Raw genomic sequence first — 24264 nt, 5'->3', positions numbered from 1 at the left:
AATTTCTTGTTCAAATTTTTTTTTGTAAAAATGTGTATAGAAAATGCTCTTCTCCCCCAGATGCTTCGTTTCCTTTACTCCTGTTCTCCCCTTACCCTTTTCCTCCCTTTCTTCCTCTCTACTCCTTTTCTTTTTTCTAATTTTGCCCCTGAAAAAAGAAGGAAGTGAAGGAAGAGGGAGAAGAAAGGAAAAATGACAAAATAAAATATTTTTTTGTTTTATACTCCCCTCCGCCCCCCAGTTTCACAGAGAAAAGGGAAATTTTTCAATAAACACTTCTTTGAGGGGAAAAATCTGACTTTGGAAAATAGAACATTTTTTGGTTTAAATAAAAGTTAGTTAGAAAACTTTTGACCAGTTCTAGTTCTGAGACAAAATAGTAGGATACACACAGAGTAATTGTTATTCTAACAATCTTACTTCAGATAAAAAACTGCACCCAAAAGATCTGAATTTCAAAGCCAAGGGGCAAGATTTTGAAGTGACTAGTTATCTGGGGTGTATTGACCTGAGACCCCTTAAAAGGGCCTGATTTTCCCTGGGTGGGTGCTCAGCACTTTCTAAAAATTGGACCCCTTTAGGAGTCCCAAGTCAGGCACCCAAATCACTAATCACTTTAACACTTGGCCAGGGTGACGACATTCTCATGAAAATGGGCATACTCCTGCCTGCAAGTGTCCAGTGGGTGTTATTTTAAGCAAGTTGAAAAATTCATAATTGTTGTTTTGCGAGTAAGCTAAAGGACCTTTCCAGTACAGAGTGCAGGTGAATTTAATAGCATGTTTTCCCATTAGCATTAGTCGGAGTTATGCCGCTTGATCTCTATGCACCATGCTGAAATTCTACCCTATTGTGATTAATATCATGTACAGGGCAGTGCAATGGATGATACCTAAGTTTCCTCATCTGTGTGCAAATCCATATCCCTACACACATTAGTTTTTGCTCTTTGTGAAAACATGACATAGGGCCTGGGACTACTGTTTCCATTTCTGTACCCTCATCAGCCACAAACTATCTGCAGCTACTATCAGTGAAAATCACATTTGATGGATTGGGCCTGCTTGAATAAAAAACATATGGATTTCTGCCTCAGGTAATGTGATTAATCATTGTGTGGTAAAAAGGAATGTTTCTATTCATAAGCTCTATCTGGAGCTTATGTTTAAATTTACCATATCATGCACATACTTGTATGTGTGCATTTTATTTGTAAAACTAGGCTTTAAAAACATGAACATCCATTAAAGGGAGACATCAGGCCAAGCTGGTGTAAATTGGTGCATCTTTGCCGAAGTCAAAGGAGCTGCACCCATCTACAGTGACAGAGAATTTGGTCCAAGATCATAGTTTTTCTTGCATGTCATTGTAACTGCATCAAACTGTCATGCAGTTCTCTAGAAGAGAAAAATAGAGGAAAAATGCCTCACATTGGTGTAAATAGAATCATAGAATTGTAGGACTGGAAGGGACCTTGAGAGGTCATCTAGCCCAGTCCCCTGCACTCATGGCAGGACGAAGTATTATCTAGACCACCCTGACAGATGTTTGTCTAACCTGCTCTTAAAACTCTCCAGTGACAGAGATTCCACAACCTCCTTAGGCAAGTTATTTCAGTGCTTAACCACCCCAACAAGAAGTTTTTCCTAATGTCCAACCTAAACCACTATTGCTGCAATGTAAGCCCATTGCTTCTTGTCCTATCCTCAGAGGTTAAGGAGAACAATTTTTCTCCCTCCTCCTTGTAACAACCTTTTATGTACTTGAAAACTGTTATGTTCCCTCTCTGTCTTCTCTTCTCCAGAATAAACAAACCCAATTTTTTAAATCTTCCCTCGTAAGTCATGTTTTCTAGACCTTTAATCATTTTTGTTGCTCTTCTCTGGACTTTCTCCAGTTTGTCCACATCTTTCCTGAAATGCGGCACCCGGAATTGGACACAATACTCCAGTTGAGGCCTAATCAGCGCAGAATAGAGTGGAAGAATTACTTCTCATGTCTTGCTTACAACACTCCTGCTAATAAATCCCAGAATGATGTTTGCTTTTTTTGCAACAGTGTTACACTGTTGACTCGATTTCGTTTGTGATCCACTATGACCCCCAGATCCCTTTCTGCAGTACTCCATCCTAGGCAGTCATTTCCCACAAATAAAAGCAAGAGAAAGTGTCATCTGAGTTAGAGAAGCCTGATGATGCCTGATTCCTCTTCATGGAGAAATCTATAGGAAATATTGACCTCACTACCCAAATTCCTTGCTATTAAAGGTGAACTTCACCCCAGCGTAGGGCTTGGCACAAGCTCTGTGCACCAATTTTAAGTCCTATTTAAGCGCTTGTTGGTTTAAGGAAGAATTAGGAGATGCCATGTGTTTTGTGCTGGGTTTTCTTCACACGGGTGAATTTCACTCTAATTGACTTGACTATTGTGGACTTGCTTGTTATTAATACTTTGCACATATATATCCTTGTGTGGCTGATTCCTAAAGTGCTTTTGGAAATGGTGACTTATTAATCCTCCTGACATCTTTATGATGTAGAGAAGTATTAGCATTATTATTTTCATTATCCAGACTGGTAAATTGAACAAAGCGTATGAGGCCTAAATTGCCAAAGGCATCCACAGACTTGGGTGCCTGACCTGATTTTTGAGTGGTGCTGAGTACCTACAGCTCTCATGGACTTCAGATGAAGTTGTGAAAATTGGGCTCTAGGGCCAGAATTTTCCTCCTTACTCTGGCCCTTTTTATGAGCCTGAATTTGGCAGGGACAGAGTTTTCCAATCACTGGAACTGAGCAACGCAGCCACAGGCTTAATGGGCGGGCCTGGGGGGGGCATAGCGGATGCCACTACGGGGATTCTAAATGGCATTGTCACCCACAAGCATCTCAGCTTGGTCTGCCTGAACTCACGTAGCTCCCCTGCTTAAAGCCACCACCGTCCCACTTGTCTGCAACTTCTGTGCTGTGCCTCTAAGGATATGTCTACGCTAGTCAGAGGTGTGATTGCAGCGGGTGTAGGCATACCCACATGAGCAGTAATCAAGCTATCCTGGCTAAAAATAATAGTGAAGATGTGGTGGCATGGATCCCGGCATGGGCTTATAATGGAGTACCTACCCAGGGTTCCAGGTGGGCTTGTCCTGGCACTGAAGCCCACACCGCTGCATCTTTATAGCTATTCTTAGCATGCTAGCTAAATGTAAAGCTATCGTGGATACGCCTATGCTAGCTCCATTCACACCGCCAACTCCAGTGTAGACAGACCCTCAGAGGCCAACGCTGAATGCTTTTGAAAATCCGACCCTAGTTGTCTGAAAGGTAGGAGCTCAAAAAATGCGGCACCCAAAAGTAGTGGATACTTCTGATACTAAATGATTTCCTCTTAGACAGCCAGTAGCAGAACTAGGACTACAACTCAGGAGTTCTATATCCCAACCCTCTGCTTTAACCGTTGCACACACTTTCCTCCTATTAATTGCAAAAGAGATGCTGGAGTTTTCAGCAAGACTTCTCCTGCATTTACATCTGCTTTAGATTCCTTCTTTCTGCCTTCCTAATAATTCTAAGAGACAGGATGACAGCATTGGTTGGGGGGGGGAGGGGGAATCTATAAATAATACAGTATGTAAAGTGGCATTTACCCAGAGTCTTAAAACTCTCAGACTGATTTGATTCTGTTATTTTTATAAACTTCATCTTTCTTGACACTGACAATGATTCGTATAAATATTAACTGTTCCATTTAAATCAGCTGCATGTAAGAATGAGATTGAGTTGTAGGATTCTTTGGGGCCCTACCCTGCAGTCCTTACTTGGGCTAACCACACAATGAAATCAATGAGAATTGTGCCTGAGTAAGGACTGCAGGACTGAGTACATTAATCCTTTCCAAACTTGCCACACTCTCAGATATCCTAACCACTGGATGGCAGATGCTGTATTTTTGATTTTCAGCCACACTGATATTTAAAACAGAAATAATATTACTTCTTTCTCCTCTATCTTTTGCAATATATAAAACAAGGTGAGTTAACCTGAATTAAAATTCTTCATCTACCCTAATCTGAAGGGTATTTTTGGAGTGCAGAGTGATTTCTTATCTGTGCCTCTAGATTGTCTTGCGTGCTGTTTCTATTTGCACAGTGTGAGCACTTCTCCTTCCTTATACTTGGTCGTGTGCTCTGTCTTGATTATCAAAAAATGAATAAGTAAAACATTTTAAAAATTGAAATTTGTCCAATGTTGTTTTCTCCCTAGTCTGTACAGAGTTACTCTTTTGACAGTAAAAGAGGATGATTCCTTGTGTGCTTGTTACTTCTCAATTGTAATAAGATTGTATCTCTATTATAGCTGGAATGGACATGACATCAGATAGTAACACTAAGGAGCTGCTCCTGCTTTCATTGAAATCCAATGGCAAAGCTCCAGCGGCAGATAAATGACAGCAGAGGGGGATCTTCTGCAATCAACCCTGCTGAATAGTTTCTCTAAGTAACATTTGGACAAGCATACCGTGCAGGTTGCAAATCTAACAACTGCAACATTTAGTGATAGCACGTGCGGTGCTTGTTTATGCCATAGCTATAGTGCACGTGCTGCAAAAGGTCAAATTCTGCTCACCCTGGCAGTGCTCCTTAAGGCCACGATCCTGCAAAGACTTGTTCATGTGCTTAACATTATGCAGCAGGAGTAGTCCCACTGAAGTCACTTTCATAAAGTGGTGACATTGCACTTTGCAGTATGAAAAATTCAATTTATCAACTTCCACTCAAAGAAAATTCCTATTATCATAAAATATTGATGACTGTGACAAAAGTAGCTTTCTGAGGTTTCCAAGACTCTTGCCTTTACACAGAGTGTCTGAAAGGTGACAGAATGATAGCACTGGGAAATGAGTCTCTTCAGGACAGGTTAACTGATGTGTCCCTGCCCTGACTTTGGAGCCTACCTGTAAGGCTGAGAGTGTTGTTTAATCTCTAGGGATGAAAAGCCCATCTCCTCCTTACTAGGATGCTAACTCTTTGTGGTGTAAATATCTACCCAGTAGAAACTGTACTAAGATCACAACTCATTTCATGTGCCATGCCCTAAAGTCATCAGCTGGCAAGGAATTGCTTTGAGCTGGTGATTTATAGCATATTCACATGGTGATACCAAACGAGTGAGCTATCCAGTCCCTGAACTATAAATACATGGCACTACAGATATCTCTTCTCAGCTATCAAGCCAGGGCCTGCTCCAGCTAACGTCAATAGTGAAATTGTCATTGAACACACTGGAAACAGGATCTGGCCCCAACTTGTTGGGAAATGTTGTCTTGCTTTACATATATTTTATTGTTATGTTGATTAGTCTGGGGAACTCTTTGCCACAGTATGTCACTGAAGACAAGAGGTTAGCAGGATTCAAAAAAGGATAGACTGTTTATCTGGATAACATAAATATCTGGTTATAATAATTTTTAAAAAGGGTTTGGAAAGTATATAAATGCGCATGCTTTAACCTTTAAATTATGAGTATTAAGAAGAAATTTTCCCTGGGGACAGGTTATTCCATTACTGCCTAGTGCAGAGGTTTTTTACATCTTCCCTTGAAGTAGCTAGTACTGGCTTCCAGTGGAGACAGGATACTGGGCTAGATGGACAACTGGTCTCAATGAAACTGGAAATTCCTGTGTTCCCATGTGAACAAAGCTGAGATGGTTTTGATTCTGGCTGAGATGAAGATCATCTTGTTGCTCAGTGATACTTAGACCTCAGTGGTTCAGGAGCCAAATTAGCGATCAACATTACCCAAAAGACCCACAGTCGTGTGAATTCGTTTCATGTACTATTTATATTTATATTATTCTCACAGCAAAATGACTGACCAAGTATTATTATTTTTATCAACTGCAATTGGTTATTAACATAGTAAAAGCATCCTGATTGGGTAATAACTTACATTGGTTAATAATTAAATCACACCGTGTTTTAATATCACATGGCTACAAAGAGCTGCAGGAGATGCATTAAAGAGCCACTTGTGGCTCTCGAGCCTCAGTCTGGGTATCACTGATCTTGCTCTATGGGTGAATGTCAGCTAAACGGAGGCCAAGGTTAGGGGAGTCATTTTTTCCTTGACATTTGGTAGTTTGCTTACGTTGTTTTGTGTGTTTAGCGCAGAGGGCTGGCAATGGGCAAACAGTGCATATTAAAGCACAAAACAATCTGAGAGAAATAGAAGTTCCGTGGTTTCACACTGTCACTTGGACAGTTCAGTTCTGTACTTCATCAAACAACTTGGGAAACGGGAAACGCTTGTAAATAGTTCACTTCATCGTCTCTTTTTATTATGATTATGATTTAGTATTTTATTAAGAATTATTAGAAAAGTACCTGCTCTCTACAAGGAAGAAGGTTTAAATGGATGAACACCTCACATAAAGGGACAAATTGTTGCCACCTGTTGAACTCGGGGGCGGGGGGAGGTGCAAGTAGCTTTCCCTCTTCTTCACGCCCCTCATTCAGGCTGGTTACAAAAGCAGTTTGTCTTCCCAAAGGAGGTATTACTCCCATTTTTACAGCTAGGGAACTGAGGCACAGAGAGACTGCGATTTGCTCAAGGTCACATAGGGATTCTGGCAGAGTCTGGAATTGAACCCTGAGCTCCCGAGTCCCAGGCCACAGCCTTAAATACAAGATCTGCCTTTGTCAAAATAGGGCATAAATTGGTCATGAATGGTGCATAAGCCTTGCATGGATTTCACCCATGTAGCGTACCTAGGCTATCCAGAGCCACAGGATGAAATTTTACCAGGGTCAATTCAGCCCTTCCTACTTCCCAGGAAGTTTCTGTGTATCTGTATTTTAGGTGGGACCTAAAACGCTTCTGCTTCTTGCAATCTTACTGACATCTGCAGCTAAATTAAACTTATTTTGTTTCTTAATGGAGCAGACTTTCTAAATGCCCTTTTCTCAAGAAGAGTGAGTGCACTTTTGTGGTATTGATTTATTGCTGTTTAGACATAGCTAACACTTCAAGTAATCCATACTGGTTTAAATGAACATAAGCTCTTTTAATAAAACTACTTGCACCCTTGGGATTTTTAGAAAGTATAAGCATCTAGGACTAATCAACCAACCACCCGATGTTGCTTGCTTAAGCAAAACTCATATAAAAGTGCCTTTATTTTGCACTGAAAAAACACCTGACACTAAAAGACACTGGTTAGGGTATCAAAGAGCTGGTTAAGCCATGCTTGATTTGTCTGGAAAACATAAGTTAAAAGCAATTGTGTAGCATGTGGGCCAAATCCTGAAAAATGCTGAGAAGCAATGGGAAGGTCTTCTTTAAAAAATGATGGCACATTATGGAGATATACCTATCTCCTGGAACTGGAAGGGACCTTGAAAGGTCATTGAGTCCAGTCCCCTGCCTTCATTAGCAGGACCAAGTACTGTCCCTGACAGTTTTTTTGTTTTGTTTTGTTTTTTGCCCCAGATCCCATAATGCCCCCCTCAAGGATTGAACTCCCAACACTGGGTTTAGCAGGTCAATGCTCAATGGCCAAGGTTATGATGATGTGGTTATTATAGTACAGACTAGAGGCCACAGTCAAGGTGTAGTCCCCATGGTGCTTGGTGCTGTACATACACAAAGCCAGAGACAGTTCCTACCCCTAGTCTAAATAGACAAAACATACAAAGAGTGGGAGGCAAAACGGGCATAGAGAGGTGAAATGACTTGCCCAAGGTCACTCACACAAGTGGCAGAGCTGGGACGAAATCATGGCCCCATGGAAGTCAATGTGAGTTTTGCCATTCGCTTCAGTGGGCCAGGATTTCACCTCAGGTCTCCTGAATCCATCTCCAGTGCCCTCTCTATTAGACCACACTGCCTCCATGCCAGTGGCAGTTTCCAGCTGTTCAGCACCTCTCAAGATTTGTCCCTGTATGTACTAGAAGTTCTCTTGAACATCTAATTCCTAATGTTGTGCCTGGAGCCTTTCTTTATAATTTATAACTGGACAAACCAGAACACTGGATCCAAATGCCAGAGAGTCTCAGATGTTATGGTGAGGAGGGCTGTGTAAGAACCTGAATAAAATAGGATAGATTGGTGGAAATTCAGTTTCAAATTGAAATCTTTCTGACTTGTGTAAATCTCTATAATACATCAAACAATACATGATGTGGACTGACCAGGGCTCTCTCTATTTGCATGGGAAATAAGCACATAAGAATGGCCCTACTGGGTCAGACCAAAGGTCCATCTAGCCCAGTATCCTGTCTGCTGACAGTGGCCAGTGCCAGGTGCCCCAGAGGGAATGAACAGAACAGGTAATCATCAAGTGATCCATCCCCTGTCACCCATTCCCAGCTTTTGGCAAACAGAGGCTAGGGACACCATTGCTGCCCATCCTGGCTAATAGCCATTGATGGACCTAGCCTCCATGAAATTATCTAGTTCTTTTTTGAACTCTTTTTTGAAATGCCGCTTTATGTTTTCTTTGTTGCTAAGGTGTGACTCAAGAACTTCTGGATGCCCTCTGGAGGGCACAGGGGAACACAAGGGTACAGGGACCAAAAGAGTGTAATGTAAGGTCTCTAATGAAAGCCAATGTCACGCTGGTCACCAGAACCATTGGAAAATGTGTGGATGGATGTTGTGAATGGAGATGTTCTTAAGGTTTGTGACTAGGGACTGGTCAATGGAAAGGCGAAAAGCAGTTTTTTCTTTCATGTAAGAAGTTTTTATCTATCTGTCTGTATCCATGTAAATGAAGTATTGTCTAGCTCACAATGGGCATCCATTTACAGACTTAGCCCAATGCTAATGAAGGATTGGGAAATCTTAAGGGAGGAAATTTACAGGAAGAAGTAATACAGCACAGAAGAGCCCTGCTTACAAGAAAGGACAATATACTTTTAGGGGTATAACCAAGGGGTATGGAGGAGCAGCCTCATTCATTTAATCTGTGAGGACAAGCCACCAGCAGGCTTGATTTTATGAGAAGGGGTCTCAGCCAATCTGGTTGAAAATGTTGGGGAAAGGATGTGGAGTAAGCCGTCTTGTAAGAGAGAGGGGAATGCCTTGTTAGTTAAGTTTAGACTCTAGAATGCATATTGTGATTTTGTTTAATGTATAACCATTTGTTTCCAGTATTCTCACTCTATCACTTGAATCTCTGTCCTGTAATAAACTTAGGCGTGGTTTACACTATCAACTTATGTCAGTATAACTACGTCACTCAGGGGTATGGAAAATCTCCCGCCGGTGTAAGTAATGTTTTCACTGAGCGCTACAATGGCGCAGCTGAACTGGGGCAGCTGTGCCACTGCCGCACTTGTAAGTGTAGACAAGCCCTTATTCTTGCTTTCTCTCTCTCTCTGTATATATGAAGTGCTGTATGTTCCAAAGGGTGTGGATCCTGAGTTGAATCTTGTAAGCTGGTGTGTACTGTTCCTTTGAGAGTAGTGGCTCTGAGACTTCGGGGGCTTTTCAGGGGAACAGGGATTGAGCACTCTGGGGGCACTCTGAGGACTCAGGGGTTGGTGTGCGCCTGTTGCTAACCGGTAGAGAGAGAGCGTGAGGCTTGCAAGGCAGTGCTTGTGGTTTGAGGCTGGTGGTTTGAGCCTGTGAACTGATCCACAACAGGTACAGACAAGGCTTTCTCACACTAAGGGCAGGTGGTGGCAAGATGCCTTACAACATATCAAACAATGCATGGTCTGGACTGATCACGCTCTCTGTATTTGAATGGGGAACATAGCTATATGTTGGTGGAACATGATTTTCTGTTTTCTTTGATGCTAAGGAAACTAGGAGCTATTACATCTGATAGAATTCTGTACCCATTTGGAAAGACTTTTTAAGTGAATGTTGAGTTGATGGCCCAGGAAATGAAGGAATGTATATGTATCTGCCCAGTCATGCAGACTGAAATGCCTATTTAAGTCACGTATGTCCTTGGGATATTGAAGAATTCAGTTAGAGCAGATCTTGTTTTTGTTGCTTAAAGAACTAGCTTTCTCCTGACTGGCTGGTGTTGGTGGCGTTTTTTTTTTTTTAAAGGTTCTCTTTCCATCACTCAAATGAAAGTCCAGAAAGATGTTTTAAATTGTTTTATGCTATCACAAAATCATGACTGTCTTGACCTAACCTTTCTCAGTGTAAATCAAACAGCCCTCTGGTAAGATTTATCACTGCCAGGGAAGTATCAATATAATTACATAAGAGCATGCCAGCAGAGTGTGCCTGCGTTCTAAGAATGTGTGCAGCACATATGTAGCTGGCTCTCTGCAGTACGCTGAAATCAGAGATTTATTGCATTTAACAGAGTCATTACAATGCAATTTTAACTTGCTGTTATTAAAGGGTCTTACATCATAAGCAATTACTGTAAAAAGCTTTGGATTTAGCTTTATTCATAATTTTTATAGCATGATTTATTAGAACCCCATTACATCTCATAAATCTTATCTGAAGCAAATGAAAATCAGTTAGGGCCTGATCCTTTTTACCTTTACTCATGTTGGGTAGTACTTTATTCTGTGTCTAGTCCCCCAGAAATAAATGGGACTTCTCAGGGAGTAAGGTGTGTGTCTCAGGGACTTAGTGTGAGTAATGGTGGCAGATTGGGCCCTTAATGAGCATAGAAGAGGAATATCAAAATTGCACTAAAACTGTCAGCATTCAAATTTCACTGTGGGTTTATTTTATTTCATGCAATTCACTGATTCCCTCCAACTTTTTCATTCAACTGCTGTACATAGGAGATATATATGTGTCATATTTTTATATAATGCAGTGTTCAGAAGAGAAAGCCAAGTCAGTCTTCTAATACTGTTGTTTCTCCCTTCAGTCTAGATGCAGGATATAGAAACTGAGAAGCTAATTGCAGTACAGTTGCAGAGACCTCAAAATGGCTGCTCTGTTGTTGTTTTATTCAAGAATGCACGAGAATTGCATAAAATCAAACCTGTACAAAATATGGCCCAATGCTACATCCCTTATTTGTATGAGTAAGGAATACGCATTTGATTCAAGGATTGCTGGATTGGCCCCTGGTTAACAATCTTAACAGTCCCCATTTGCCCTTTCTCTTTACTAAATACAGCACTCAGATGTCATTTGATCAGAAATTGTTCAGACATAAAATTAAGTCTTGCAGTCTGAATAAAGACCTGATCTTGTACTCCTTATGCAGGGAAAACTCCCATTGACTTCATGAGTTTTTTGCCTGCATAAATAGTATAGGTTTGAGTACATGTATTTAAGGTTTTGTTGAGAGACTTTTTTTAATAATTTGGAAAATTTTGTTCAGCTTCATTGCCAATAAATTACCGAGAGAGATTTATTTGTATATTATGCCATAGTGCTTCAGAATCAATATATATAATGTATCTATTCAAGAAATATACTGTAAATGATCTGTTCAACACTCTCAGACAAATTAGCCTTTCTTTTTGAAGGTAATGGGAGTTTTGGCATTAATTACAGTAAAAGTAGGATTGGGCCCTTTGTAGCTGATTTCATATAATTCTCAGCTTACATTAAAAATGAGGCAATACATATACACTTTGTTATTATTTGTTACTTAAATAGCACCATAAATGTACACAGCTCAGTATCTAATAAGTGTTTTTGCAATGAAGGCAAAACAATATTCTAGAATATTAGACTGTAGATGGAAAAATAATTTTACTATGTATGGACTAATTTGTAAGCATCAGTTGTATGTATCATACTTTAAAGTGAACATAAACTATAAATATATTATAAATAAAAGTTAACTGATCTCATCTCTCTTGCCTTTCCTTCCACACACAATGTGACACCACAGAACATCAGTATTTTATTGCCTTTTCTCCAACCGACACCAAAATAGCAAAGGTCAGAGTATGGGCAAAGAATATTTTTAGGGCTATGGGGCATAAGAGGAAAGACTGAAAAAACTAGATGCCAAATCTGACCCAGTTGAAGTCAGTGGCAGCCCTCCCATTGACTGCAGTGGGACTGGGATTAAGTTTTAGGAGTACTGCAGGATGGTCTGATCTTGGAGTCCTTCCTCACACTGAAATGCCATGCACTTTAATGGGAGTTGTGTTTGTGCAAGGTCTATAGAGTCACAACCTCTAGGCTCAATCCAGTAAACTCTTCATAACATGAACAGCCCCTAATCACATGAATAGCCCCATAGGATGAAACAGAAGCATAACAATAAATAATAAACTATAAATACTCAGAGTGTAGCAGAAGCAGGGGCTGTTTTAAAAATGGAAACAGGGTGGAGGTTTAAAATAACAGTAAAAAGACGGGAAATAGGCAAAGGGAAGAAAATGTCCTTGAATCAGAATTGTCAGGTTGTGCACTAGCTACCCGAGGTAGACATGCAGAAGTACCATTGTTATCCTCATCTGTCCTCCCACTTGAGACATCTTGACTGAAATCAGATTGTAAGCTTTTTGGAGCGGGAACCATGTCTTCCTATGTGTAAATACAGTGCCCAGGAGAATGAGGCCCCGATTTTGATTGGGTGCTACCATAATATAAATGATTTACAAAAATAATAATTGAAGTCAGTGGAACAGCTCACATGAGTATATGTGTAAGTGTGATGGCTGCCATCTTGACCAATGTACCAGGGTCTTCCAGAACTGAAGGTATGAGCTGCTACAGCTTGAGCTAAATCTCTTTAGCTAGGGCTACAAAAGACTCATGCTCTGTGGATTGGGCATACAGTGGGACACATAACACACACTCACCAGTGGGTTACATAAGCATTTTCAGGAACTGCTCCCTTGATGGGAGAGAAAAAGGTTGAAAGGGGATATTAAAGAGGGGTATGAAATAATGAATTGTAAATGAGTGATTAGCGAAAACCTGTTGCGCACCATGATTTAGTCTATGCTGTAATCCAAGAACAAGGGAACCTCTTGTAACATTAAAAGGCAATACTTTTTACAAAGCTACAATGCAGTGTACAATATAATAAGCCTGTATCATTTTCTACCAAAGTATGGGCAATGAAAGGTTCAGGATGTTTAATCACCAGGTTAGACAAGCCCTTCCAAGGGAAAACCCACAGGGAGGGACAGGGTAGGAAAATAATGTTGTAAGGGTTCCCTTAATGCAGTTTCTTTTAAACTCTTCTAGGGAGGTGGGGGAGGGGGGCATGCTCTGAAGGAGCCACCACCCATAGCAGCCCTTGGTAACCTCTTTTTAAAGGGTGGCCTTAGCATGAAAGGTGCTCTATAGGAAAATTAATATAACTAGAGGCAGAAGCTGGAACTCTGTGGAACCCCTGTAGGCTGGTCTGAAGGATAATGCATGTCTCCCCACCACGCTTTGCTCTTGCTTTCCTGGCTTGCCCCTCCCCATGCCCAGATGGATTTCTTCCAGGGAGGGGACAGTTCCCTGGAGGTGGCTGATTCTTCCCTGCTTCTAATTAGGAACAAATCCACATAGAGAGGGTCCCTTGCAAGTGTTGATTCAAGAGGCCCAATTTTTTTTTAATAAAAATTATACCAACTACGTTATAAAGTTACAGGGACTATCCATCCTTCCTTCTAGGATTGTCAACTGTGACTGAGAAGAAATCTCCCTTCTTCCCTCCAGTAGAGCATTGCAGGACTTGGAAAGGTATTTATTATGAGGGCTGTCATCTAATTGTCTTGTGTCTGGCTGGAAGCAGGATGTTGAGCTAGATGGACCAGTGGCTGTTCTAACTTGGCCATTCCTAATTACAAGAAGAAAATGTAAAATGGTTGCAACACACACACACTCCATATCAGTAGCCATATGATAATAATTCGTTATGCAACTTCATTAAACAAAAGGAAAAGGTCCAAGAGAATACCCTGAGTTTCCCTAAGGAGCCTCCTGGAGTTTTTTTGGGGGGATTAGAATAGATTCCTCTGGGTCTTCAGATATTTTTGGAAACCAGAGCTAACAAGGGCTCCTAGTGCACCCAGACCCCATGGAGAAAGTATGGCTCCTTCTGGATCCATGTTGTCAAGTGCTCCCCATCATCTGCTGCACCATCAACATTCCTGCAGGGGAGGGTTCTCTTGGTGCAGGATGAACTACTTTAAGTTTAACAAGGTTGACAGTCCTCTTGGGTTTGCAAAGAGAAAGTGAGGGCAACTCCATGAACGGTTTCACTCTCCCTTCCCACTTTGATCTACCCCTTCCTAACACAAGAAACCCATTCCTCAAGTACCACCCATGGAAGTAAGCAGAGGCTTCCATGGGGTCAAAAAGAAATGTGGGGAGCATGATGCAGGACCATCACTCACCCTTACCATAAATTTCCCATAAGTCTCTCCTCCAGTTCACAACTGCTGATTTTCCTCGCTCACCTCGGCTCACAGGGAGTATCGTATGAGCCTAGGATTTAGAAGCCAAGCACTGAATGCTGCTTTCCACGGAACTCCATCATAGCTGCACCAGCTTTTATTTAAACCTTTTATTTAAAAGCAACAATAATGTTTATTCGGAAGTACTATAAGAGCCCTCAGCATTGTTAATAAAGAGTTTAAAACAGTTTAAAGCTAGCATGAGCACATGCACACAAACTCTACTGAAAGCTCCAGATGCCCTGATATTGGCTAAGTTAACAACTGTCAGTTTAAAAAAAACCAACCCAGCTTATTAGGGATGTAGGAAACTGAATCCTGCAGTGCTTGTGTAGGCAAAACTCCCAGTGAAGTCAATGGGGAATTTGCCTGAATAAGGGCTGCTTGTTCAGACACTATATAAGGAAACAACTAAAAGGAAAGAGGCAGAGTACTAGGATATTGTTTTTAACAATTCATATATAAAGTTGTCTTACAGATGCTTATGAGAGGTCCATGCTCGTTGTTACAATCGTGCCATCAGAACACCCGGTAGATCTGAAGAGCTTTTGTTTCATATAGTGCCCAGCCCTCAGCTGATGTAAACTGATGTAGTTCCATTGACTTCAATGGAGCTGTGTTGATTTACACCAGCTAGGAATCAAACCCTCTAAAGTTGCTATGGAGATTTTTTATTTTTTTTTGCCTATACTTACTAGTTTTAGGGCTAGATTTACAAGACATTTGGTTTTATAAAGATGCGGATAGACCCCTACCGGAATTTACAAAAGTGCCTAAGTGAGTTAGGTGCCTAACTTCTATTGGATTTCATCTAACCTGCTTACGAGCTTTTGTAAATCCCACTTGGTCTCTCTGCCTTCTAAGCACCTAAATACCTTTGTAAATCTGGCCTGTAGATTCTATTTTTCGAGTGATTATCATTACCCTATTTTCCCTCAATCCTATAGTGAGCTACTTCCCCCACCCTCCCTTCTTAGGCTTAAAAAGAAATGCCAGTTTTCAATCCATAGGGTAAACTATTACTGACCAGGCATTTATGTTTTAGCGACACAGACATTTTTGGGGTGTGGAGGGAGGGAATGAAGATGTGCATAGTAGCCAGCCTTGCCAGGAGTAACATAATTTCCCTCCTTTCTACAAATGCACATCCAATCTGAGAACAGACACAATAGCATGTGACCTAGGTGATCATCATGCATTTCAAATACTGAATAGTCAAACTCTTGCTTACTCTAACAAGTCCTTAACTGTCCCTATACTGAAATATGGCCCTGATTACACAAGAGAAGAACTAATACATGTTTTTGCAAAAATGACTAGATTTGTGTGTTTTGATTTTTTGTTCATGGATAATTCCTGGAGGAAATAGCCAAAGCTGATAGATAATAATTAATAATTGTCTCAGATCTTATCCAGAGAACTGTTATTCTATTTATATATGTCACTATATGTGATCTATAGGGGGGTTTTAATATATACTGAATAGTTCAGTTTGTAAACTGTTTTCTTTTTTACTTGAGGGTATTACAAGGATTTTAATTAAAATTTGTAAGTTTGTACTACCATGTTAAACATGTAATTTTGGTGAAATAGGAAAACATGAAAGCATTTATAAATGTAATAATCATCTTCACACCAACACTAACAAATATCATAAGCTCTAATTGGCTTATTTAAATGATTTAGTTTTTTAAAATAACAATTAATTTAAGCATTGGTGTATGACTAAAATATAGGGAGTAACTGAAAAAATAGTACAGTTGGTTACGATTCAGATGGAACTGTAGTCATGTGTTTGTTACCTGATTATATTACTGTACTTTGCTATTGACTTCTTTAGCATACTGTCCATATATTAAAGAGGCTATTGATTATTTCACTGCTAATTAGCTATAGTGAGTTTGAGGTATTTTGTGATGTCTGTCATTAAATGATCACAGTATAGATCAACCTCTCCTTAGCTCCTTTACACACACAACCATTACATTTTGCTTCTGTTAGAAAATGTTGAGTGTCTCTTAATGTCTTCTTAATGGACAGGGTGCATGTATTGGTGGCGATAGCCTTTATGTAAGTTGTTAAAATGCTTATGCCATATGTGATTGTAGATCATTAAAAGGTTCTGTCATTTAAAACATTAAGTGTATAGTGTACACCTTAATTTTGTGTAATGACTAGAATTCATAATTCTCCAGTCTCATCCATAGCAATACCTTAAGGAAAGGACAGCTTTAAGGCCAAGTAGAAGTTGAAACACAGAGAAATGGGTATATAATTATGACTAAATTGTATAATATCTGCAGAATAACATGAATTCCCTTATAAAAGAACTATCACCATGAGCCAGTGTAAAGGGAAAGTCCTATCCCACTGGAATTCAAGGTTGTGCAAAGTCTTTTAATGTTGATCATAAACTTCAGCCTCCCATCTAAATCACATCAGTATTTTCATGACAAAACGTTAGCGATGATTTTACAAACTCTTCTTCATTTGCATCATTTCCCATGGGAAACATTGGCAGTTTGGCCTTAAGGCCATGCCATAAAATACGGGGCAGGTGCTCCATTTCTTATTGGGATGCTCTTTAGTAGCACATGCCTGACCACAAAAGAAAGCTGTTTCTAAAATCAATGTGTGTTAACACTTCGGTTCATTACAGGCAGCTGACGAAGCCTTTTGAAAGATATCCTCTAGCCTTCCCTCCCCATTTCCATGTTCCCTTGGCAGATATCAGGAATTTGAAAGCTGCAGCTCAACAACACTGCCCTTTTATGTTGTGGTAAATATTTCATTAATCCCTGTACTATTTAAAGAAGCTCCTTTTAAATGTTAACTTCTTTCTTTCGCAGGAAATCTCAGAAGAGTATGTGAGCAAAAATCATAAGACTATGCATAGAAACGACCTCAGGCTCTGCCCCATTCATTGAGTGTGCAGACGTGGCATCTCAGCATTAGAGATCTTTGCTGAGCCTTCACCGGCTGTTCACATATTGATCTACTCTATCCTTCTATCCCTTTTCATCCACTTATTCCTTCTACAGCCATTTATTTTTCCTCTAGTTTTATCTCATTCCTTAAGTACACACATGAAACACTGATTATCCTCCCACACCAGTAAACCAGCCATGCCCATTTACGGCTGGCAAGAGTTGTCTTAACGGTTCATTTGTAAGATAGGGACCACAGCAAGTTGAGCTGTCTTCCCATGCTCCTATCTAGCATCCATTTCTCTCGCTTATCCAGAAAGATACCTGAGGGGTTGAACCTGATGCCACTGAAGTCAATGAGTGGTTTACCACTGACTTCAATAGGGACAGAATCAGTCCCTAGATTAGCATATGAATGAGTGATTATCCTTATACATCACTGCTCCAGAGGTACCTGTTTGGAGGAGTCAGTTGACTGTTTCAGAACACACTCACATCTAGCTATGGTGTGGATCACACCAGCATTAATTTGCATTAAAACTGCATGCAGGAGGGAGGAGGAACTGTCCTTCAGTATCCAGGCAAGAAACCCATCAAACACATCCCTTCTCCATGCACCTTGTTCTAAGGAACACCTCTCCCTTTCCACATGGAAAGGAAACAGCGGTTAGGTGGATCAGGGACACTGAAGGACATTTATCAAAGAGTCACGATGGGAAATATTTAACACTGCATGTATAAGGAAATGATACATGAGAGCTACCTTACAACCAGGAAACTCCCCCAAACCTTTCTCCTACATTCGCTGCTTGTTTTAATGACTGCTTCTCATGGAGGGGAAATAGTGGCTAGATCAGCAAGGAGGATTGAAGGGGGAGCCTCTTCTGATTGGTAGGGTATAATTGTGACCATTTGGATGCAAGGTGGTGGGGAGGGAACTCATTCTCAATCTTCTGTGTACCTGCTCTAATGAACCTCTCTCCTGTCTCCCTGGAAGTGAGAAAGGGCATGGGTCCATGCATGTGCTCTAGAGTGTAGGTCTCCATGTGCCCACGCATGTATGAATGCTCTACACAGCGTGTGCCTGCTCTGGAATGCACATCTCCACGCGCCCATGCATGTGTCTTCCCTAAGCCACATGTGGCTATGCATGTGTGCCTGCTCTAGAGTCCAAGTCTCCATATAACCATGCGTGTGTCTCTGCTCTAGAGTGAATGCAGTGCAATAGTGCCGAGGGTAATGAAGCTAGCAAGGACTGAGGTGAGGGGACTGTCCTAGGTAAGATGTAAGCATGATGATTAGGGTGCTGATTGTATAGTTTAGCCTTGCATATCTGGAGAAATAAGGGTCCTCAAAAAGTGCCCAGATGCAGGGCTACCACCTTCTCCAGGAACTGCCAGACCTGCCATCTGGGGCCCATGCATGTGTGTCTGCTCTAGATTGCATATGTACCTGCTCTAGAGGCCAGGTCTCAAGGTGACCATACATGTGTGTTTTCTCCAGAGTGAGTCTAGTTCAGTAGTGCTGAGGATAATGAAGTTAGCAAGAAGGACTGAGGTGAGGGACTGTCCTGGGAAAGACGTAAGCGTGGTGATTAGGGTGCCGATTATATAGCTTACCCTTGCATATCTGGAGGAATAGGGGTCCTCAAAAAGTGCCCAGATTCGGGGCTGCCACCTCCTCCAAAAGCCCCCGGACCTGCCATCTGGTGAGTCACTGAGTGCCAGGCGTTTAGTCATCTCCAGCTCTTCCTCGCCATCCCCGGAGTCTCCGGTGCCATCTGCATCTCCATCATCAGCACTGCTATCCAGTGGTGCCCCACCAAAACTGTCGAGTGCCTCCTCGGCGTCCCGGTGCTGGCGGTAAGTCATCCAGCAGCAGGGCTCCACATCAGTCTCATCAATGCCCCAAAAGGCCAGCTCCTCCTCGTACAGAGGCCCACACACATCCGCTGGGCAGTGCAGCTTGCCTGTGCGGTAGTAGTTCAGGATGTGGGCAAAGACGCCCGGGTGCCGGTCGAAGAAGAACTCGTCTGTGCGCGGGTCATAGTCAAAGTGGCTGTGGGCATCGGGCTCAGCGATCCAGGCCAGCCGAGTGCCGGGCAGGGTGCGCAGGGTGCTGCGGTAAGTCTGGTGCCTAGTCCCTCCCACGTTGATCACGATGCGATCGCTCTCGTCGCCCTGGCCCATCTCGTCTCTTATTAGGCATGTCGCAGACTCATGCAAGGAAGCACGGCACACAGCAAGCACATAAGGGGGTGGCTTCTTGACTGCAATCGATACCTAAACTGATAATTTATCGAGCTGGTCAGGAATCACCTAGGCAAAGGGCACCCAACTGGTGTCAGCCCCTCGTGCCTCTTCTTCCAAATGTTACAACCCCAAGGGCAACCCTGAAAATTAATGCTGGCAGTCCTAAGATTCCTTTTATTTGCAGTTAAAAACTCTTGTACTGTTTTATTTTAAGCCGGGTTTGGAGAGGAGAGAACACCCACTCCCCAAGAACAGCAGTCGCAAAGGTCTGCCAGGTACCTAGGTATGGGGGGGGGGGGTAGGGGGGAGGTTCTTTCCTTAGTTAGATGTGGCCAAAGAAGAATCCAGTGCTGCACATTTGTTCAAGGAACATCTTAGTTGGGAAGGGGGCGGGGGTTGATGATGGTGGCAGCAGGGTCCAAAATCAAACGGAGGGGGGAGGGGAAAGTATAAGGGGATCGCAGACAGACAGACACACAATGAGGGATGGAGGGGGCGGATACTATCGCCCAGCCGCAGCCACAGACCAGATCTATTGATGAAGGGTTGTTTTTTTTTTTTTTAAATCTCTCTCTACTTTAAGTCCTTCAGAGACAGACAGAAGCAGAGGTAGCTGCCGTTGGGGAGGTCAAGACGCAGCGATCCTGATTTTAAAACCCCCAACCCCCCCCCCCCCCAAAAAAACCCAATTCTTTGGGGGCGAAGGTAAAGCCACCGAAATACAGAAACAGCAGAAGGGGAACAAAAAATCTCCAACTGCAGATCTTGAATCCAGACGAAAGCGACGGATCCGGCAGGGGACTCCCCTCTCGGCTCTCTCCTTGTTGATTCACATCACATTCTGCAGCAGTCCAGCCGGCAGCGGCAGGCGCCCCGGTACCTGCAAGCTGGCTTTGCCTGTCCTTGCTCTGCTGCTGAAGGAGGGATCACAGAGCGGTGCTTCCCAGGGGCTGCCCGAGCTTGGTGCTGAATGGACAGCGCTGCGCACAGAGCTCCAGCTCCCCGCCTGAGCTTTGGGGGTTTGCTCCTATGCAGAGAGTGGGGGGACTGCAAAGGGGGGAATAGCAGTGGTGGTGGAGCCCCTTTATTCCTCCATCCCCCGCGGCTCAAGCAGCAGCAGGAGATCCAGCCGGGCTCTCGAACACTGCTGCCTCGGGTGGCTTGTGCTGGTGATGTGGAGATCAGTCCCCAACCCCACGGCCGCCGGCCCTGAGCTCGCAGGTGGTGCTGGAGGCTGGGTGCCAGCAGGGAACTAGCGGCTCAGTCCAGCCAGCCCGGTCTCCGGACACTTCAAGACGGCGCAGGCGCATTGGTCTCTGAATAGAGCAATTCTCCCTGGGTCCTAATGCAGAAGACGGGACTCACACATACACACACAGAGACACAATCACCTGAAATGCAAATCCGTCGAAATGACAATCTCCTCCTCCTCCTCCCTGGGTTGGCGTCCCGGTGTGTGGGGTCGGTGGGGGTTTGTGTGTGCTCTGGACAGAAGAACAGCTGTGCAATATCTGTTGCACAACCCTTGTGTCTATATTCCCCTGTGCTCCGCGGCTCTCGGTAAAGGTCTAATATGATCATGCAGGGAACTATCCCCGTTATTCAGCTGTTTCTAGTTCTCTTCCCCCCCGCCCCTCCCCTCTCTCTGGAAACCTGAAATTAACAACTTCAGTGGCTGCTGCAGTGGCGGACTGTCTGACATTTTCATTCTCCAAGAACCTGGTCCCAGGCAAATCATGTGGGAGGGTTTATTTGCTTATTTGTTTGCTTCTGGTTTTGCCTGCGGACACTGAAGTGGAAATCTCCATCTGCTTGGTGAAATATACAGGAAAAAGGTCACATTGCGCCTCCTTCAATGTAATGAATGGGCTAGAATCAGCTGGGGTGTGTGTGTGCGGGGGGGGGGTAGGTGTGCGGGTGATGTAGAGTCAGAAAATTGCCTCCCTACAGATTTTGCTGCCGGTAGCAAAATCTGAAATTAGCTACGAATAATTTTGTGTTCCCTCGAAAGCGTTTCCTTTTAATTCTGTGGCACAGGTATAGAAACTGGTGATGGATGAGAGGGAATCCTGCCATAAATTGCTTCCCCTCATCTTTTCTCATGCCCTGATGCTGGAGTAGCAACTTCTGACATATGAAGGTGACCGTGGCAGCAAAATGCTTCCTCTTGCCTTTCCTCCTTCCCTGACATAAAGGCAGCATCTTCTGAGGGCAGAAAGACACCCTCTTCAGAAATGGCTTCTCTCGCCTATCCTATGCTATTGTCCAGTGCAGAGCAATTATTGACAAATGTCCCTCATTGATCGGGGAATTAGGGAATGGTTCTGAAGGAAAAGAACTTTCATTCTTTATTTAGTTTTAAATATGATAAGAATGTCAATTTATTTAAAATAGTTTCCTGTTTGGAAAAGCTGTTTGGTGAAGAACAATATGGTACCTAGACCCCTGTTTGTTTCTTTCTCTCTCTAGTACTGGTCCATTTCGGACTCTAAATTGCACTGAATAAAAGTTTCAGTCAGTTAAAATTGCTACGTGACAGCCGTGTACATCATTTAGAAAGGTGAAGCATTGAATAGCAAAGAAATGAAGCTAAGGAACTCATCAATCTTATGCTGCCCATGTAATAAATATAAATACATTGAGCCTTCTCCCTGCCTTATCTTGCACCTTTGTGCAGTCATTTACAAATGCAAGTGAAGTGGGTGTAAAATACTAACATTCCAATTTGCTTGTTGATTAGGCCCAACTATTATATAAACTAGTAATTGCTCAGCATCATGTAATGATTATTCATGGAGTACATGTGGCTGGGGCAGATGTACACCCCACAGAATGTACCAAGGTCTTCTCATCACTATATCAACAGGACTGGCCTTTCCCAGGATTCTTGATTCAAGGAGATATAGAGCTGGTCTATACTACAAAGTTAGGTCAGCTTAACTACATCTCTCAGGGCAGTGAAAAATTTCATGCCCTGAGCAATGTAATTAAGCCAATCTAAGCCCTGGTGTAGACACTGCTAGATCCACAGTGTAGTAAGGATCTGGCTTACAGCACTTCAGTGGCAGAGCTGCAGCTGTGCTGATGTAGCATTTCTAGTGTAATTATGTTGTTTTGTATGCCTCCTCCCATCCCCCAGGACAATCTATTGGATGATTGTACTTAGTGTTAAATAGTTTGTGTGTATGGATCCTTTAGTCTTGTCTATTTGGAAAGACATATGTTGATGAAATAAAGATAATAGCTGCGATTTGTAAAGCAGACTAATTCACTGGGATATGGGCACCTGCTCCTTTGAAAATCCCAGTCAGCATACCAAAGAGATTTTCTCTAAATTACTCCAGTAGGGCCCATTCATATGTGGAGAGGGACAGAAATGTAGGTAAGTTACCAATTTTTAACATGGTTAATTGGAATAACCCAGGTTATTATAGGCCTGTAAGCCTGACATTGATCCCAGGCAAGATAATGAAATGGCTGATATGGGACTCAGTTAATAAGGAATTAAAGAAGGGTAATGTAATTAATGCAAATCAACACGGGTTTATGGAAAACAGATCCTGTCAAATTAATGATATCTTTTTGATGAGTTTACAAGTTTGGCTGATAAAGGTAATAATGTTGACATAGTATACTTTGACTTCTGTAAGGCATTTCATGTGATATCACATGACATTTTGATTAAAACTAGGCTGATATAAAATTAACATGGCACACAGTAAATGTATTATAAGCTAGCTAACTGATAGGTCCCAAATTGTAATTATAAGTGGGGAATTGTGATTGAGCAGGTGTGTTTCCAGCGGGATCCTACAGGCATTAGTTCTTGGCCCTATGCCATTTAACATTTTTATCAATGACCTGGAATAAAACATAAAATCATCACTGATAAAGTTTGCGGAGGACCCAAATATTGGGGGACTAGTCAATACTGAAGAGAACAGGTCACTAATTCAGAGCAATCAGGATCTCTTGGTAAACTGGGTGCAAGCAAACAATATGCATTTTAATATGGCTAAAGGTAAATGTATTTATCTAGGAACACAGAATATAGGCCCTACTTACAGATTGGGATGCTCTATCCTCAGAAGCACTGACTCTGAAAAAGATTTGGGGGTCATGGTGGATAATCAACTGAACATGAGCTCCCAATGTAAAACTGGCCAAAAAGGATGCAATTCTGGGATGCATAAACAAAGGAATCTCAAGTAGGAATAGAGAGATTATTTTACCTCTGTGTTCGGCACTGGTACGACTGCTGCTGGAATACTGTGTCCAGTTCTGTTGCCCACAATTCAAGAAAGATGTTGATAAATTGCAGATGGTTCAGAGAAGAGCCATGAGAATGGTTAAAGGATTAGAAAACATTATAGTGACTGAGCTCTTTGAGTCTATTTATTTAGCTTAACAAAGAGAAGATTAAGGGGTGACTTGATTAATCTATAAATACCTACATGGGGAACAAATATTTAATAATGACTCCTCAATCTAGCAGAGAAAGGCATAACATGATCTAATGGCTGGAAGTTGAAGCTAGACAAATTCAGACTGGAAATGAGTGACAGTAGGTAACCATTGGAACAATTTTCCATCACTGACAATTTTTAAATCAAGATTGGATGTTTTTTCCTAAAAGATATACTCTAGGAATTATTTTGGGGAAGTTCGGTTGCCTCTGTAATACAGAAGGTTAGACTAGGTGATCACAAGAGGCCTTCTGGCCTTGGAATCTATGAACTTG

The 24264-nt window shown here is 42.1% G+C and overlaps 1 protein-coding gene across 3 annotated transcripts in view; it reads right to left on the bottom strand.

Annotated features, from left to right (window-relative positions):
- Positions 1 to 19806, bottom strand: part of KCNC1 (potassium voltage-gated channel subfamily C member 1) — a 155272-nt gene extending 135466 nt beyond the window's left edge. For all 3 annotated transcript variants that reach the window (XM_034770205.1, XM_034770202.1, XM_034770204.1), the window contains exon 1: positions 18891 to 19806. In XM_034770205.1, the coding sequence (XP_034626096.1) occupies positions 18891 to 19460 (570 nt within the window). In that variant the 5' untranslated portion in view covers positions 19461 to 19806. The remainder of the gene's footprint in view (positions 1 to 18890) is intronic.
- Positions 19807 to 24264: the final 4458 nt, after the last annotated feature.

This window comes from Trachemys scripta, chromosome 4 (assembly GCF_013100865.1).
Source record: "Trachemys scripta elegans isolate TJP31775 chromosome 4, CAS_Tse_1.0, whole genome shotgun sequence".
NCBI classification, from domain to species: domain Eukaryota; kingdom Metazoa; phylum Chordata; order Testudines; family Emydidae; genus Trachemys; species Trachemys scripta.
Note: the sequence above shows the minus strand (reverse complement) of the source record. Positions and strands in the feature narration are given on the sequence as shown.